The 19889-nt window shown below is 40.5% G+C and overlaps 1 protein-coding gene across 1 annotated transcript in view; it reads left to right on the forward strand.

The window, feature by feature from the left end:
• The window catches only part of dlc1 (DLC1 Rho GTPase activating protein), a gene marked incomplete at its 5' end in the record, with an annotated part of 74334 nt that overhangs the window by 19025 nt on the left and 35420 nt on the right, over positions 1-19889 (forward strand). The window contains one exon of the mRNA XM_079219042.1: positions 341-374. Within this exon, the coding sequence (XP_079075168.1) occupies positions 341-374 (34 nt within the window). The remainder of the gene's footprint in view (positions 1-340; positions 375-19889) is intronic.

A 19889-nucleotide genomic window follows, 5' to 3' on the forward strand; every position in this document is an offset into this window, starting at 1 on the left:
ACCTCCGCATTCTTATTGACTGCTGTCCTACACACACACACACACACACACACACACACACACACACACACACACACACACACACACACACACACACACACACACACACACATAGATTATGTTGCTCATAGATCAGAAGATGTCCATCTATTGGGAGTGAGAACATGTGAGCTAACAGCATCATAGCACTGCATAGATACTATTATTGAAGTTTTCCATCAATATGCTTTTCATGAATGTAATGCACAAAACATACTCGTTCAAGGGACTTTACTGAATGAGTTTGAATAATGATGAAGCTACTTTTTAACTATACTCTTTTTCCTATTCTCTTTCCCAGAGCACATCTACCATTCCTGAGACAGAAAAAGCTGGTGAGTCCTCACTGTTTCTTTTTCATTCTCATGTGTTCAGGTAACTCACAGACCTTGAGACTCAAAATATTAGGTTGTGCTTTGTTGGATTTTTTTTTTTTACAATTGTGTTATGTGTGTTGCGTGGAAAAAGTGTTTGTCTGGGTTTGATCTGGTCCAAGTCTGATCTGGTGTCATGTGAAGAGATGCTAAGGCACATTTCTGATTGATAATCTTGTCCGGTGTTCACAACATGGGGCAAGAGAGGAAGGAGGGAGGGAGTGGAGGAGGACCGGCTCTGTTTCTATGAGACACTGGATGTGAATGTAGATAAGATCCTAGACTCATCTACAAAACCATCAAGCCAGTCGCCTTTCTAAGATAAGAACCAGACTGGATGTCGTGAATGATGCCAAAAACTTTTGACCTGTATTTATTTACCTTTTGCCCTCACATCTTACTTTCCTTCCTGATAAGATGTTACTGTGATCAAAAATATATTCTGGTATAGAAATCAACTAAGAATAGATGGCTAAAAGACTGAAATATGTAAATCTGTCCAAATACACACCCTTGCACACATGCTTTTTCAATCAATCCTCATCTGACTTCCTTCTGTAGAAAAGCCTTCACAGTATTGACGTGCAATTGTATTACTTTGAAAAGCTCGCCGTCATCCTCTTTGCACACTTGTATTATAAATCGATCTTCAGAACAAACTCGATGTGTAGTGACTGGCCCCTCCCTCCTGGCTCCGACCTCTCTGTCAGCAGTCTGCCGGTAATGCCCAGGGTCATCAGGAATCTATGGATGACCAGACCTACCTTCAGAAAGCCGGCAGGGGAGCAGTGTTCATTAAACACCCCCCTGTGTCGTCAGTCCGCTGGTAAACAATACCAGAGAGGTGGTTCGACGTGGGGACGAGGCTTTCATATCCCCCCCCCCCCCCCCCCCGCTGTCTCAAAGCCTGCTGGGAGTCCTCACTCTCTCTTGCTCTGTCTCTCACTCTAATTATCGGCCCTTGCTGAAAACCTTTCATGGGAAGTGTGTGTGTGTGTGTGTGTGTGTGTGTGTGTGTGTGTGTGTGTGTGTGTGTGTGTGTGTGTGTGTGTGTGTGTGTGTGTGTGTGTGTGTGTGTGTAAGCACTACCTTTTGGCGAAAGGCACTCTCTAAACTTTTTTTACAAGGAGGCTCAAGCTTGCAAAAGCGCACAGTGCCAACTTCAAAGGGGTCAAACGTCCTTGGTCATTTTTCTTCATTTAAATCAGTCGGACTTCCTGGAAGCAAGTTATGTAACCTCCATCTCTGGGTCCGTGTGATGGGACCCAGGACTCTGGAAGGGGGGGGGGGGCTAAGATTGGGAATTGACGAAGATTTGGGGGACTTGATCGGGCACAAAGCCCAGTGTTCATTGTGACACTTCAAAGCCCCCTCTGTATCTCCACCGTTTGAGCCCCTGGGAATAACACATTTGTGACTGTTACATCACACACCATGCCCTCAAGGCTCCTGCTGCACTGCCATGAAAGAAACCTCATTCATGGTTAATTTTACTATCTCTGTGACAACAGAAGCACACCAGTGATCAACAAGAAGTTTCCACAGCTCAGGCTTTGAAATGACTCAGTTGATGACCTCCCTGCGGCACTGGGTGTACCTTGGTGCGCGGTCAGTGTCACGGCTTTCCTGTGCACAAAGAGGATGTGCTTATACAACTGACAACTTGTTGTTTAGATGTGTTCTTTATGGGGCTCCTGTGATGCTGCATAGTCTGAGCCTTGTGCTCCATTGGGCATGCAGAGTGCAACTGTACTGGAACGACAATGACATAACTTATACCATATCGAGCATCTGGAGATGATTAGGATCTTCTCATCGTTTTGGCACGGTCTAGGAGATGATCCATGTGAAGTGAGGAGAGATATGACATATTTGTTTTGTTATTGAAATCAAACTCAAGAAGGACTAAAATGGGATTTAAAGAAGCCCCAAAAGAAATATACTTTGTGCTGTCTTCCTATTGTTTTTTTTTTTACTTTTTCTGAATTTTCATCATATGACTTACTGGATTTTCAAATCGTCGTAGTTTCAAATGATGAATGGTATTGTCTGTTCATACAATATGAACATGATTTTTGATATTCTAGACATAAATATTTGCTAGCTGAGCATCTCAATATCTCCCTCCTTGAGACAAAAGCATGGCAGTTCATATTCAGGAAACAGATGGACAATGGAGAAACCATGAGGCAAAAGTGGAAACTAATGTCTACTTTGTTTCATACAAAAAAGGTTTAAGAAAGACAACATAATACATTCGTCATTCAGTTTAGTGTCTCTTTAGTAAGCACATGTACTGTAGTATGTAGGCTGATTAATATATAGGTAGTTTGTGTTTGACTTCAAATCATCCAGTGCTTATCTTCAGAGGCAGCTTGTTTCGCTGTGACCTCACATCCTCTGATCCAGGAAGTTAATAGCTTTACCTTGTATGGGTGAAGGACAGAGAAGGACAGATTATGAGGTCAGAGAGGAACGGGATTTTTTCTTGAGTTGTCCAATGCCGTGAACACCCCTATACTTATTATTTTACATGATGTTAAATTTAGTTTTGTTATGAGCTCAGTGACTGGCAGCCCTTATGGTTAACAGGTATGGTGTTTTCAGTCTGGAGGAACTTTTTCATAGATCGAAGAACATAGTTCTGAAAAAAAAATGTATTGTGTCCGCAAAAATTAAGAAGGGTTCTAGTTCTAGTTAAGGCTGTTTTGAGAGATTTTTTTTAACTCCAACATCAGAGTAGGTACTCTGACATCAAAAGAGGAACCATGAATGACATAGGTGTATGGTGATTGGTTGAACACATGAGCCAATGCAGCACTGGCAAACGCCATTTTTAAGTATCAGTTTGACATGTCAGCGACAAACAACACAAAACAACTGTAAGAAAACACAGATGACGAACGAGTGAAAGCCAAGCATTCAACTCGAAGAGGGCCATTCAAACTAAAATTGCAACAGGTACTTCCCAGATGGCTATTTGGCTTGTATTTATATGCTTGTGGCATTTAACAGAGTTGCTTATTTATTATTATATTAAATAAAAACCTAAAAGTGCTTCTAGTGAATGTAGTAAAGCTGGAGATTTGTGCGAGCGACGCCGACTGGCTTACATCACTTGAGCATTCCTATTAGCTATACCCTTAAAGGGATGAAGTAGGGCTGCCTAAATTGGCCAAACTTTACAGTTAAGTAGCCCCTTAAAAAATAATATATAGTTTCAAACTATTCAAATATCAATTTTTTACATTATGATCAATGGTACCACGTCCTAGCTGCCCGTGAGCAATGCAGCACTGCGCGACGCGCCGTTTTGAGCTGAACTTTTGTCAGACATCCTGTTTCTACCCGTTGAAAATGCCACAATGGACGATGAACTGCTGATTGATGAAGTTGAAATGAGGCGTTATCAATACAATACCTACTCATTTCACAACAAAAGCCTAAATGAGGTGGCAGCTGGCTGGAGGGAGATCACCTCTAGAAGGATCTATATGTTTTCTCCTTGATTGTATCTGCAGAGGTTAGAGGCACCATGCTTCGCCTTCCTGATCTAAATATAAACCAGTGGGAATGCATAAACAGAACACAATGATGGGCTTCAAACCTCCAGCAGCAGCATTACGCCTGACCTTTTACCTGGATTCATAGCCTCATGGTCTACTACAGCACTTGCCTGGGTTGTAGGTAGAAGAAATGAAAGGATAACTAAGGAAAGAGGAAGTGGTTTAGCACCCTCAGTGGAGTCCTATAGGGAGGGAGCACTCTCAAACTCTGGAGTTGGTGGTTCTTGTGAATAACTTGTCTCATCATTTCTGTCTGTCTCTCCTTTTTGTTTCCTTCTCTATTTTGATCCCTTGTCTCATTCTAGTCACATTACTTCCCTTCTTGGAAATCCACTGACAAATACATGTGACTGGTATTTAAAGTTGATTCTAAATGCAGCTGGGTTTTTACTGTTCCAATACACATGTAGAGCTCTGAGGATTCCAGTATGTATCATCCTATTATTATGCACTTTGAAAATAAAAACAACACCACTCTGTGTGCCTAAAGGAAATAGTTTATTTTTAAGTCACTTCACTTTTAAAGTTTACTTTGTGAAATACTTATATTCATCTTTTTTTCTTGATGATGAGTTGAATATCACTAAAATGAAGTTAGAGACAGGAGTTGATGAGCTATGTATAGCATAAAAACGGGAAAACGGCTAGCAATGTCCAAAGCAAGGAAGAAGGCCTACCAGCACCTCCTAAATTGCATAATGAACAGATCTTGATTGTTAAAGCCATAAACAAACAGAAATGTAGAAGATATGGTCCTAGTCAGGCGTTTCCCCTTGCTTTCAGTCTTTATGCTAAGCTAAGACCATCATCTGCTGGCTCCAGCTTCATATTCATCTGGCATACATGAGAGCGGTAATAATCTTCTCATCTGACTCTTGCCTTAAAAAAATCAAGGGTATTTTTTCCATGTAATATTTAATATGAAAAGATTATTAAGAAATTGATACAAAGAAGTGATTGTGAGGTATAGTGACGGACTTGGTTACCAGGGTAAACAACTAACAAAGTCCTTTGGGTACAGATGGTGTCTGAGAATCCCTTTTCAGTCACAGATCTCGCGATTGACCTTTATGACTCCCACAGGCCTCAACACATTTCCACACCAAGTCCTACTTAATTCAGATAACGTCACAGTGAAATCAGTTTCAGCATTCATATGGAATGACTTGCTGTCCTCATTTATGACCTGTGCTACTTTCTCCTTGCTTGTACCCTGCAGCAACATGTCCTTTGAGGACATTGCTCTTATCTGACAAGATGCTTTGACACATGTAATGAAGCTTCTTTAGCCTGGAGCCAAGTCAACAATATAGCTCATGGCTGATTTTTTTTGTTTTTCGTTACTCTGTCCTGCTTTTTGATTGTCGTCTTAGCCAACTTTTTTGCCACCCCTCCATACACAGCACAGGAGTTGCTGTGCTTGTGCAAGGTCACATTCCTGGCCTACCCCGTCAGTCTACGCCAGCCTCAACACCTCCCCCCAATCAGCCCCTCCTCTCCTCCCATTTGACACACTTCCTGTGTAGAGACTGGTACTGTACATGTTGGAGTTCATTCCTTTTACAAGTCACACTTTCAACTCAGCTGTGAATACATGTACAGGTGTGATTTGTACTGTTCCCCTTGAAAGCAAATAATTGCTTTCAAGCATAATATGCTTGATAATAATAATTATTATTATTGTGATGTCACACATGGATATATACTGGATATTTATGGAGTTTCAAAAAGTTTGGAAAACGTATTTCTCTTCTTAATTGTATCACCGATTTACTTAAGTGAAAGCTCTCATCTTCTTTAGCGTTTTGAGACTTTTTTCTGGGAATCTAGGGTGCTCTGAACAGGAAAACACTGCATGAAGGGGGATTTACAACAGGAAGTCAGCTTGCTGAACTTCCAATTACAACAAAAGTTTCCCCTATTCCAAAGAAAGAAGCCGTATGAGGGCATGTATCATTCTTACTTCAGCTGTATTTTTCCGCAGATTGGTGTTTCATCACCCAAGGTGCATCATATAAAACGTCATATAGTAAAATAGGCTATAATGCTTTTTCTTTGCATATGTTACCTGGCTAATGAGTAACTGCATGTACTGTAGACCAGTGGTTCTCAAATGGGGGTACATGGAGGCACTCCAGGGGGTACGGTAAATTTGCATCCATTCCAAAATCCTTTAAAGATTGTTATATAATAAATATTCAATAACATGTGTGTATGTTCATATACTGCATTTGATATATTTTATATTAAATCAGACACTGATGGCACAGCGCTGTGTACTACATCTTTTTTTCAACCAAAAATGTTGCGCTGGTCAGAGATGTACCCCATACAAAAAATATTTTGCATGGGGTACATCTATGAAAAAAGGTTGAGAACCACTGCTGTAGACAATGGATTCTTGCATGCATTACATGTTAGGTTCCATCTGCAGCATCATTTTGTCAGTGCCTTGTCTTTTTTTCAGTGGAATATGGATTTTCATTTGAATTTGAACTTTTCTACCATATCTGTGCAACTGTATTATGGTTATGGGTCAAACTTCCCTTGCAGGTCTGCTACAGGCTATACAGTGATTTTCCCCCAGAACGTCACCTTTATTTTCTATCTTGCGAAGTAAAAAACACACTATTTCCTGCGGCAGCACTGAATGTTGGCACAGGATATAAATCGTAAAAGAAAATATTAATTTTGCCTGACTCCCAATATAAATACATGGAGGTTTTCTTCAAAGTGACCAGTATTATTTTTGCTGTATTTTGCTAGAGAATAATTTTTCCCTTCTTCAAATAAGAGGGAAGAACGTGTGGGGAGTGTTGTTCTGCAAGGGTCCCTTCTTCCTCTAGTAATTCTCATTTTAACTAACCTGAATCTATGCTTCATCTGAAGTGATCCAGTAAATTCGTTCATGTGTAACCAGGGGATTGTAAAGTCACAATTAGTTGACTGATAAAAACATGTTTGGTGATTATAAATAAGGCCAATTAGTTTTTGGATGCTTTAGAAACAGGACCTGTTTAAAAGCATAATTTGAGTATATATGTTGCCAGCCAAATCAAATTGTTTCCAGGAAATTCAACTGTTGTTTCTTTATAATGCATGCAACACTTAAATTGTTTCTTTACAGGGCTGGTACAAAGGCAATACAGTAGTCCATACACATGAGTGAGTTCACAGATGATTAAAATCCCTCCTCTGCATTGTGGAGGTTGATTTATGGCGTTTTGCCGGTTACACCTCCAGTCCATTGGCATATCTATGGGTTACACTCGTTGTCTTTTTGATTCCTCACAGTTCTTACATTTTTTTGTTTGCTCTCTGTTGTTTCGGAGAATAGTGCAGCGCATAGAGTATAAACGCCTATTGCGCGTCTGTGGAAGCTCATGCTATGGCGCCAAGCACGAGTATAAACAAAGCTTAAATCTCCCAGAGTGGATGTTGGGAGATGCCCACGCTGTCCCCAGGCTAATAAATCAGTCCTGGCTCAGCAGGCTCTGTCACTTCCTGGCTGGTTTATTCCCCTCGTTTGGGTGAGAGATTGTCGAGTGAACATGAGATGTGGATTGTTTGGATAAACTATCTTTGGGATATTTGTGTTATGAATTAATCTTGAAGTGTCTGTTTGCCTAATATCTTACTGGAAACATTAGTTCCTGAATTAACCGGTGCACACACATGCACAAGGTGCAAAGGTATCAGATGGTTAGAATGGAGTCTTTAAAAGTAGGGCAGACAGTAAGGGGTGAGGGAGTGTATGTTTGATAGCAGAGTAAGACCTCAAGCAGATGGTCACATCAAAGGGACTCGCACACAATTACACTCACACTCACACTCGGGCACACCCACACATACGAGCTTCAGCATACAGACACATTTTTGTCCGTGCTATAAAGAGCATTGTTTTTCACAGACATTTTGATAATAGACTCCACCCAGAACCTCCCCCCACCCCCGTTTTTCCCCTCCCCTGTATTATTTTCTAGGCCAGCATGTTGGCAGGTAACCCTCTGCTGCCTCTGTTCTGTGGAGTTAGATGTAGGTACATACTCCTGGCACACTGCACACATGTTTGACAGAGGGGGAATTTGGCAAGACTTTGCTTCCTGAGGTATGAGGACTCCATTGTTTTTCCTTCTCCACCCCCTTCTCCTCCACCCTTCAGGACATTTTCCCTCATATCCAGGTTACAGTCTGCGTATTGCCCCCTTATCACAGATATAGCAGAGAGACAGAGAGGGAAAGTACACTGATATGTTGTTGTGATACGATTACTGACCCAGATGGTTTGCGTGCCTTGCAGTACGCACACGCTCACACGCATGCATGAAAGCCATAGTGTGATTCGGATGTCATGTTAGTCAAACAGGTGTGTAAGCGAGGACACTAAATACGTGGTACTTTTATGGGACGTTTGTTTTTCTGTATCCCATCCTGATACTCATTGCCAACATTGTTAAGGAGGTCAGTCCAAAATTGCAGAAGTGCAGGCTAAACGGCTGTGAAAAAGCAAAGACGCGGGAATCTAAGCCTTATCAGTCTCTGCAAACCTCGGAAGTCCATAAAGTCAATTGGCCGCGATGAGCACAATGCTATCAGCAGGCTGCAATAAGCCAACGCTGGGTACATTACCTTCACTTGCTGCAGCAATCAGCACGATTGGTTGACTTTCTCAAGCTCATGAGCTTGTGAGCTCAGTGTGGAATGTAATGGAGGGTAATCTGAATATCTCATAGTACTACACGCACATACGAATATGCACACTCAGGTAATGACTAACTTGCCATGTAAACACGTGAATGATATAATGATTATATCAAATTATATGAAAACTAATACTAATCTTAAACCTGATTGCAAAATGTATTTCTGTTTTAAGAGGGAATGAATTCATCTTCTAAAAAGCCACAGTGTAAAAATGCCCCATCATCTATACAATATATCTGAAGTTGCTGTTTTTCATCCGGTCTGTAGCCATTGACTAAGCTTCTCTACAGACCCCAGAGAGTTGCACTTGCCTAATAGAAGCTAAATCAGCATTATCCGATCAACTCAGCATCAGTCTAAGTAGCAGATTCCATTGTGTTGTTTTTGACCATTTCAGTAGCTTAAGTTTGTTACATAAGGCCTACAGTACATATCTGTTTCTCAATAACTAATGGGATGTACTTGTGTTTGTGAGTGCGTGTTTATATATTTGCATACCCAATTCCTACCATAATATATTTACAGTCAAGTCATGTCATGTGCTGGACCTTTTCCCATGGCTCAGGAGAGTAAGTATTGACTGTGGGGAATAACTGAGAGGTTCCTGATGTGCAGGAGGAACCAACAAGTGCACACGTTTAACCCTCAGCATTTTTTCACGCTTGACATCTCTGTATCCTTTTGGGGAATCCCTCAAAGTGTTTTAACTATCAACCATTCCTGGGATCCGTGCAATTGATCTGCTGCTTTGTTGTGAGTGACCACTTCATGATCTCATTTCCTCTCTTTTGGTTTCAGTTTTGTGATGTCTTTAGCTGTTTGTGAGCAAGGACAGGTGGATCTTCATAACAAGCAGGCTGCCTGTGCAATTGGTTTTGTAACTGGCATTGATGCTCTCTGTGTCTAGACGAGGTAGGGCAGGTGTAAACAGAGTGGATGAGAGGAGGAAGGTGACATAGAAGAGAGACTAAAAAAGATGAGAAACAAAAAAAGATATGGAAGGGAAATGAATATGGCAGTTGTGATTCTAAACCACTCAGATATTCAGATAGAGTGCTGGAGCTTGTGTCAGAAAGCACTTACTCACACACACACACACTGGCAGAGTAGAATGTGAGAGCATTGCAGCACTGGCTGGATGTGTCCCAGCAGCTACTGCACTGATGCTCACTGCAGCAGACGGGAGTGTACAGTCCAGACTGGAACAGAACAGAGTGAGGGAGAGAAGGAGGCAGAACACAGACCAGTACAGAGGAAAGAACAGAGCCAGTTAGATGGAGAAACTAGTCACGATTGAATGCTTAAACATAGATATCGCCCAAGCTAAAAAATAGGAGCAGTGGAAGGAGGTGGGATTAAGATGGCACAAAAGCTCAATAATCCATCTGATCAGTGAAAGAAACAGGTGTAGGAACAAGGTCTGACTTGGTGGTGGATGTAAAACGGCATGTCTCGCTCTATGAGGCTGCTGTTGCTGCAGAGGTCCTTCAGTGACCACATCAGGTCCTCTACCGCCAAAGCTCTTGATAGGCTGAGCAAGCCTGCTCGAGAGAGTCGACTAGCAGGTGAGTGACTGACACAGCAGGTGTATGTCTGTTTATATTTGTCCAGTACATGCAGATGTCTATTTGCCTCTGTTTTGTATACGATTGTGTGCATATGATTTTTTTTTTCCAGAATGTACGGTTGTAATTTTCTCCAAGCACATGGAGTTTCAGATTCTTGAACAAGATACACAACAGGGTGGGGAAACTGCATTGTCATTATCTCAGAGAAGAGATGGTATACGCTGCAAGGCTTCTGCAAAGTGAACAGTCTTTTTTGTATTAACAGCATCTTTTGGGATGTGTTGGGATGGAAATCTCAGAGAAACAGACACTGACTAGTTCAGATGTGTCTTCGGCATTTTTAAGATCATCATTGTCAGGTTTGTGTCATACTTAGGTATTTCTTGTGCTCTATATGATGATAAGTGTGTTGGTGCATGTACATAGATACATGTATGTGTAGGACTCTTACCTGCATCCACCACAGTGGCTTGAAAACTGGGTTTTTCCCATGTATAACTGATGAGCTGCTTGTCCACACGCAAGACATGCAAGAGTGCATTAGAATAGACTTCCAACTCCCTGGCAAGCTTGCTTTTAAATAATACAGATAGTCCAATGTCATATAAGAGCAGCAGCAAAGAAAATGGATTCACCGAGTCGTTCTTGAGGAACGTTGGCCTCAGATGGCTGATATCATCTGCAGGTTCAGGGTGCTTCAAAGGGTTTTTAAAAGAGGTGTGATCATTGCTAAAGGTCACGAGTGACATGACATTGGGCTGCATCATGTTTAAAATGTCTGCCCTTTCAAACTCAGTACAGGTGTTGTGCTTCTTTTCAAAAGAGGTAACTCAGTTTTCCCACAGAATCAGAGGTCAGTGCCCTGTGGCCTGAGCTCTCTATTGAAGTAGAGAGCAAGAGGTGATAAATATCCTCCAGGATGTTCCAGGCTGTTGCTAAATAGCCCACTGTCTCTCATCAAAAAGGAAAGAGTAGAGAAGCGTGTCAAATAATTATGACAGGATCTAATTACAGCTCTCCTGTCACTAATTTCACTTCTTTTCATTTGGTCTCTTTCTTCACAATGTAGGAAGAATGTTGTGGCTTTAACAGGAAATGCATCTGTAAACCATTATGGCTGTGTGTGAATTCATGCATGTGTGTTACTGGCTATAAAGTGCAGGAACATAGTTAACTGTACCAACAGAGCTGTCGGTGTTCTTAGTCAGCGTGTTTGTGTCCACATGACATCAACCGTTAATAACACTAAATCATAAAAAAGCTTCTAGTTGAAGTTGTTTTTTAAATTCAAAATCCTATACAAATTATCCTCACTACATAATGTTTTAAACTGTATTTTATATCTGGCCATAACAATATTTTATGCCATTTGAGAATACACCACTTAATTTTGACATATTTGATATAGTAGTAGTAGTAGTCTATGAAAACTAAAACAACTTGGACTTGATATTCTATTGACTATATATAACACATGACGTTGACATTAATGTGGTAGCTGATCCTTGATGACACATCTGCATTAGCTGGTAGGCTCTCACGGACTGCATGTCAGCTCTGTGCAATATCATGCATCCTGAAACCCAATAACCTTGTTGACATTTCCCACCCATGTCATCCCTATGATCAAATTACATATTTAAGCATGTTTACAGCTGAAGGGGAAAACACTGAGTTTATCTACTGAGAAAACCCAGCTATCACTCAGTCTTTGTGCACTCTTTCTATTGGAGACGCCATCAAAAAGATCATGCTTTGTTAAGCTGTTGTCCTCCGGAGGCCCCTTAAATCACCTTAGTAACCCCCCTCCACCTATTTTTAAGACCGACCTTCTTGAGGCAGTGAAGGTGTATGAATGATGGAACCTTTTAAGAGGCCGAAGCTTGGAGCGGACATCTTTTTCCGATCCCTTTCCTTAGGCCAAAGGTATGAAATTCCAACAAGACAGTAACAGATACTGCACCATTGAGGTGGCTCAGAAGTGTGGACCTTCAGCCTTTTCATCAGCTCATGATTAATAGCTCTGAGAGTTCCAGTCTTGCTGCCAACAGTACAACCTTTAGACTTGTCTTTTTCAGTGATTCTTTTAAGGATGTTAGATTCAATGTTTCACGACCTTGAAGACGATGAATAAAGTGGCCTATTGATTTGTAGGAGGTATGGACATTTTGACTAGGTAAAGACTTAGAAGAAGCAGATAGAGTCTTGGAATGAATAGCATGTCTTTTGGTAGGTCAAAGGGCATCTGGAATCAGGACAGATGGCTAGACAGAATGAATCCGTCATCATACCTGCCTGCAAAACATTTTCCAAAGTTTTCTGTTAAATAGATTTCAGATTAGGACGTTTGAACCGAGCTGTAGATTTTAGTTGCACAGATTATCAGGGTAATCCAAAATTATAAAGATTGTACAAAGACTCAATTATAAGACCCAAAACCCTGAAATCAATGGTACTCTTCAGGCAGCTACTCATTCCCATGATATAAGCTGATTATCTTTTAATGAATGCAGAAGTGTGGGCAATAAAAAAAGAAAAATCTGTAAGAAATGCTTAATTTATTATTTCAACACTCAGCACATTAATTGTTTCTATCTTCCTCGTCACTTTTCCCAGCTGCACAGACATATGTGCTCTCCATCCGGCCCTTGCACTAAAAGCTTTTGCGTGACCAGGGTATTGTGGAACAGTCTCTCTAAATGTCATGTTTTTACGCAAAAGAGTCATGTATAATGGAGTGCCACTTCTGAAGGATTTCGATGTGATGTAATCATGAATTGCATCAATGTGAAGGTTATTGCTGCTCCGTTTTAACCTCTGTTGGTTACCTGAGAGGCTAATTAGTTTCTCATAGTGCTACTGGCTAATGCTCTTGCATAACTCTTAGAGATTTGTCAATCAATCCATTTTCTAAGGTCATGTGGATGGAGGTAATAGGCCTGTTAGGGTTGATTTCATCTTGGCTTAGAAGGCTTCAGCCAAAGTCTAGATATTGTGTATGATTGTGTAAGCGTTGGCTCAATGAAGATACAAATGCATACATTATTTGTTGGTTCCATTTGTCTCATTCAATGACAAAAGCCGTAGTTACAGAAGATACGGAAATGTTCATTGGCTTCAGGATTTGTGCTGTACTCCGTCTTGCTGTTTTGCTCTTGAGGAATGTCAGATGAGTGGGAACATGCATACAGCTGCTGCATCACCTCTGCCATCAGTGTATAAATGTGTGTGTGAATGATAACATGTGGTGTACATGTAGTGACCTTTGAGTGGTCAAAAGAATAAAAAGGCACTTTACAAATGGAAGTCTATTACATGCATTGAGTCACTGAGTTTGCATAGAGTTTTAGTCTTAACATTGATAAGATAATTGTCTCTTAATATCAGCTGTTATTACAAAGACTTTTGTCCAGACGCCCAATGCCTAATGTTTAGCAGGAAAATAACTTTTTATATTGATATTTGTGGGAAACTGAGCAGTGGGCACAAACCTCAAACAGTTGACTTTCTGGTGTGCTTTTTTTTCAAAAGAGGTAACTCAGTTTTCCCACAGAATCAGAGGTCAGTGCCCTGTGGCCTGAGCTCTCTATTGAAGTAGAGAGCAATAGGTGATAAATATCCTCCAGGATGTTCCAGGCTGTTGCTACATAGCCCACTGTCTCTCATCAAAAAGAAAAGAGTAGAGAAGCGTGTCAAATAATTATGACAGGATCTAATTACAGCTCTCCTGTCACTAATTTCACTTCTTTTCATTTGGTCTCTTTATTCACAATGTAGGAAGAATGTTGTGGCTTTAACAGGAAATGCATCTGTAAACCATTATGGCTGTGTGTGAATTCATGCATGTGTGTTCCTGGCTATAAAGTGCAGGAACATAGTGAACTGTACCAACAGAGCTGTCGGTGTTCTTAGTCAGCGTGTTTGTGTCCATATGACATCAACCGTTAATAAAACTAAATCATAAAAAAGCTTCTTGTGTTGAAGTTGTCTTAAATTCAAAATCCTAAACAAATAATCCTGACTAAATAATGTTTTAAACTGTATATCATATATGGCCGTCACTATGTTTTATGCCATTTGACAATACACCAATTCATTTTGACATATTTGATGTCAAAGTTTATCATCCTATGAAAACTATTTCAGACCTTTTGATGGCAAAATAATCTTCAGCTGCCTTGCAAAAACCAACTAGGTCTTGATATTATATTTATTATATACAGTATAACGCATGACGTTGACATTAATGTGGTAGCTGATCCTTGATGACACATCTGCATTAGCTGATAACACACAGCTCTGTGCAGCATCATGCAACCTGAAACCCAATAACCTTGTTGACATTTCCCACCCATGTCATCCCTACGCATAAACCTCAAGCAGTTCACTTTCTGTTCCTGCAGACATCTTAACAGTTCTAGACAGTTCTACAAGGGTTGTAAGTCTAGTTGGCCTCTACTAAGAGGAAACAAGGCATTGTCTGCCTTGGTTGTTTGTATAATTCAGCGACATGAGTTTCTCTATTCACTTGTGAAGTTTTTTGAAGGTATTTGTTGCAAAAGCGCAAAACTAAAATGCGTACTGGTTGAGCAATTTATCAGAAAGCCAAAGACATCTTATCTTCACAGGGTTTATATGTGTGCTAAGTCTTAGTGGAGCCACAATTTAATGCCAAAATTAACTAAAATGGCACTTCACTACCATACCTGCTTTGCCACACCCCCAACTACACTACTCCATTCAGGTTGGCAAGCCCAAGTAGGATTGCTTAGCCATTAGCGGCTGCCGTCAGCATTAATAATTAACCTTTTTTTTTTTTTTTAGGCACAGGTTGAAAAGTACCGAAGTTACCCTTTAAGTACAATACATAAAGAAACAGGTCTCTCTATTCATTTCTGAAAATATATTTTCTATACTTAAGTGCCAGTGTTTGAGTGTGAGTGTGTCCCCACTTGTGCATGACTGTGTTATTGTTAAGTGGCAACCAGGCTTTTGTAGTGGGGCTTAAGTGTAGGCCAGTGGGAGGTCCATAGACATGTTCCGGTCTCCTCAAGCCTTGCCCTGTGTTAAACCACACAGATGTCCTGGGCCTATTGTGGCCCTACAGGACTCTACAGGGACCCAGCGGGCCATTTCACGCCTCAAGGATGGCCAAAGAGGAAGTCAGAAAGGGTGCACCACTGTGACATCAGTAGAGATCTCTTTGAATGAAAACGCAACAGGCAACCATGTAACAAATTAGCTTCAACAAGAAACTTTCACCCCAAGAATGAACCAAGCTATTTAAGTTTAATCAGGGATTTAGCTTGAAAACATGAGGAGTAACTGCAGATCAACACAAATATGAAATGTTGACATCTTTGGTTGAATTAGTTCTGCATATTTCACGACAGCAATCATTTTAACTCTAGGGATCAAACTACATAATATAAGACTTGGTTAGTTTATGTTACCTCCACTTTAAACACCCAAGGCTGCCTTGCTTTGCTCAGGACCTGTTTGTTGGGTCGTGGCATTAGACATTTGTGATTTTCGCAACAATTAAAGTGTTTGTGGTTTTGGCTCCCAACATGTTTTTTTTAATTCATGGTTAGATCATTGTAAAGTCTTACAGCACATCTATGTCTCTTAAAAAACAAGTGAGAAGGTGAGACCACAACACTTCAGTAATCGTTGAATCTGTTCTAGGCTTCTTTCATTTTCAGTATCAGATCATGTGCTCGTTCCATTGGCCGAATCGGACCAGTTTAAGTCTTCAGTCTTTTTGTAGAACAGCCTGTGATTACTTCTCTTGTTGCCACCTCACGTTTCAGTATGCCTTCTGAATGCCTTCACATTAAGGTCAAGCTGCTCTATTCGTGTGTCTATAAATAGCACCTCCTTATTATTTTATCAAGAGAGATGAACTGCTTCACTCTCTATTTTTGTGCCAGCATCCCATCCCTGTCATGAGGATGTGAAAAAGTAGGCCAAGAACACTGTTTCCTCTCATCTCCTGAGATTTTAATAAAGCCCAGCTCTGAAGCGTGCCACACTTGGACTACTAAAAGAGTCACAAAGACAGTGTTTGTAGGTGTGTGAGTGAGTGTGAATAATTCAGAGCATACCTAAAAGCATGCACAGACTCTTTTACTGTGTAAGCATGTGCATATGTGCACTATAAGATTACAGCCAAGCTCGACTAGACATGACGATTGGACATGTGCCAGGGACATTCTGTGTTTTTATTGACTGCCTCATCATCCATCTTGTCCCACCTTTTATAGTTTGTCTGTCAAAGGTTTATCTTGTGGTTCCCTCAGGAAGGAAGAAATTCAAGACTTTATAAATACATAGTGTGTATAAAAAAAAGAACTCTATAAAGCATGGAAGTTCATACCATAGAATGTATATAAGTAGTGGATGTAGTCACTGTAACGTCCCCCATTGGTTTGTGGACTATGTTTTCAGTTCATCATCCTCAAGGTGTGAAAAGGGAAGCCAATGTGGAACTGCCTTAAACTTGCATTCTTTGTCTCTGACTCTGTTGTCATCACATGCAAGAGCAGAAGCGGTTCATCATGTTCATCCGTCCATTTCGTTTACAGTTAATTCTTTGACAAAACAATCCCAACTCAAGGTCAACTTTTTTCTGAGCTTGTATCTATTGAACACTATGAACAGAATGTAGTACATTTGTCCAATATGTATATTTTAAATCTCTGTTTTTACTTTAGATAATCTTTCACATGGAGTTCTCACTGTGCTTCGAAGAATTGGTGGTTATCCTCTTTATGTTTGTTGAGGTCGCACTCAATGACCATAAGTCACTTTATTTACAGAAGATGAAGCATTATTAGCCTTCAGTGTCACATTCATGCAGTGTGTATGCCTCTTAAATAACAGACACACAGGTGATCCAATTTAAGGTAATTGGCATTGCATCTGGAAAGGCAATTAGCTCCTTAATGAGTATCCTGCTCTGGGAAAAGAAAGATGGTGGAAACTAACACAAATATTGTGATAATTACTAATCCATCAAATGTCATCACATATCACAAGTCAAATGAAAGTAAGGACTATCTATAACTTTATAGAAGAGCTTACTTAGGATCTAAATTCACGGTGGGTATCAAACGAGAAGTCGTTCATTAAACACTAAACATTCAAGTTGAAAGTCAGAACTTACAGAAAGACCATCGAATTGTATTATTCTTTTGGGTGTAAAGTTTTAAGGCTGTATATCAAGAAGCATTCTCTTTTCAATAGAGATCCTTCAACGTCACCGTCTCTCGTTTCTATTTAGTGTGAACTCCAGTTCACTGTGGACCTTGATTTTGACCCTCCCCTTAAACGTTACTGCTTGTGCGGCAGATGTCTCTGCCCATTACGAAGCTTCCCTCCGGCAGGGCCTGGCTGAAAGCCCATGCAAAATGCAGCTCCTGGCCCGAGCCCTGCGCTTGGACAGCGTAGTTTAATTTAAGGCATTCATTTTTAAGGATTAAATTCTACAGTAGGTGTTTGCATTATTAATTGTTGTTGAATAAAAACCAATTCCACATGATTTAGTACGTTGTGCATGTTTGTAACCCCTTGGTTAAGCAGCATATCCACCTGGCTTGATCCTAACTAAGATGCTGGATGCATGGATCCAAGTGTGCAGATATCTTTTCCGTCAATGTAATCCTTAAGGGTTAAAAAAAGATATGATTATCTTAATCTCAAAATGGAAAATTACAAAAACAAGTAAATAATCGAATTGTCAAATCAAAACAGCCATTTTTTGGGGGAGATATTTGCACTCCAAATCTTTCTTCTGTCTTTTTAGTAACACATGATTTGGGTCAGTAGATGAAGAGATTTGTGAGCTGTCTTTTGTTTGTCAAAAGTTTGTGGCACTTTTATTGTTGAATTCATGTTTTTTTTTAACTAGTTTATACTTCAGCAAATATGTTTTCACCAGATTGCATTTTGTTCTATTTTGTAACATCAACATGTAAAGACACACAGTTTCATCTTGAAACAGAAATGTAATTAGATGTTACATTAACCAAAGCCTATATCAACATAACACATACGGCTACATGATCTTTTGTTGAATGATGAATGTAATACAGCTCACTGTTTGTAAGGTCAAATTTCTTCAGTGTAATAAATTATCACATTATTGTCGTTTCTGCTCCATTGGGTTTGTGTTAGTGAAACATACTGTCTTTTTCATTAGATTTGGCGAGCTTCTTCTGACTGACTTCTGTCATATAGATAGATGACTGGTAGTCACTTAACTTGACATGAGGGTGTGTGAGGGTGAACACTTGAGATATTTATGATTGAATTAGAGTCCTCCAACATGGTTCCTGTTCAGTGATTTAAAGCCCTCTTGTTTCTGCCCCTGTGCACTCACAAGGCCGCTTGTTTCAAACTTTGGAATGTTTTCCTAAACCCAGTGACTCCAGCAAGCTCACGCCAAACTTGTTTACTTAGCTTGTTCTACACGCTCTCTCTCCTTCAGTATTTTCTCACTTTCTCTTTTTAACACATGAACTCACTGAATGGATCTTTTGACTCTAATCATGATACCCCTCTCTGTTTTATCGATCATCCTGCAATCTCTGATTTGTTCTGTCTTTAGTAAAAGTCTGAACCTTGAAGAGATGTGAGATCCAGCAAGCAGCTTCTCTTACCGGCCTTTGGCATGAGACAGCAAATAATGATAATTAGCTTTTCTTCATAATTATGTTGATGTAGTTTTTACTTGGCTGAGTGTCTTCGCCCTATCATCGCTCAAGTGTGACGTCTACCACTTTTCAGCAAGACCATAAGTAGCCCACTTGATGCACGCTCTTGACTTCTCATTGACCCATTAATGCTTTTACTCTGCAGCTGGACGTTAAGGCGGCTATTCAGCACAGAACTTGGGCAAACACTCGGCTCCCTCACAGACTCTTCCAGATATAACTGAGCCGGAACAACGAGACGGCTATTTCAAGTGCCCATTGACATTGTACGGCGCTGAGGAGCAGGTCCTCGTGGAGCCGACACACACAGGATTCCAAAAGTAGTGTGCACAAATATTTGCACACATTGTGGAATTTGCTCCTGCCTCAGCACTCGAGAATGTCTGATTTCACACCGCAGACTTTCAGGGCCGTTCACTCCTCCACCTTTCCTCCCTCCATCAGCAGAAATGGTGTGAGAGCTGCTTTGTTGCCACAGACAGAGTCTTTATATCCTCGAGTCACTGTGTGGTTCACCTTCAGCTTTAATCAGTACTACTGATTGGTGGTGCTGTGTTTGAAGATAGTCATGGACTGTCAATGAGAGAACAAGGGAGGGAGAAAGCAGATGATGGAATGGAGAGATAATTAGAGATAAAATGTCAAGAGGATCAACTGCTCAAGCATGATTTTGAAAAATCTACAAACAATGAAGGTTTTTGCACAATGAAAGGATATACAAGTGCCATTGTGTCTTTACTACAGGGATTTCGTCACCAGCACATTGTCAGTGGTGTCAGTTTAGACAGATGATGGTGTGTGGTTTGACGATATATAGGAAGGGAGGCCAAAAAAGGTTTTGTGCACATAATGGGTATGCATTCATGTGCATCGGGACCTGAACTGAAAATGATGAGAAGAAATAACGGAATTCCAAGATGA

The sequence above is a fragment of the Taurulus bubalis genome, assembly GCF_910589615.1.
Source record: "Taurulus bubalis genome assembly, chromosome: 6".
Classification (NCBI taxonomy): Eukaryota; Metazoa; Chordata; class Actinopteri; order Perciformes; family Cottidae; genus Taurulus; species Taurulus bubalis.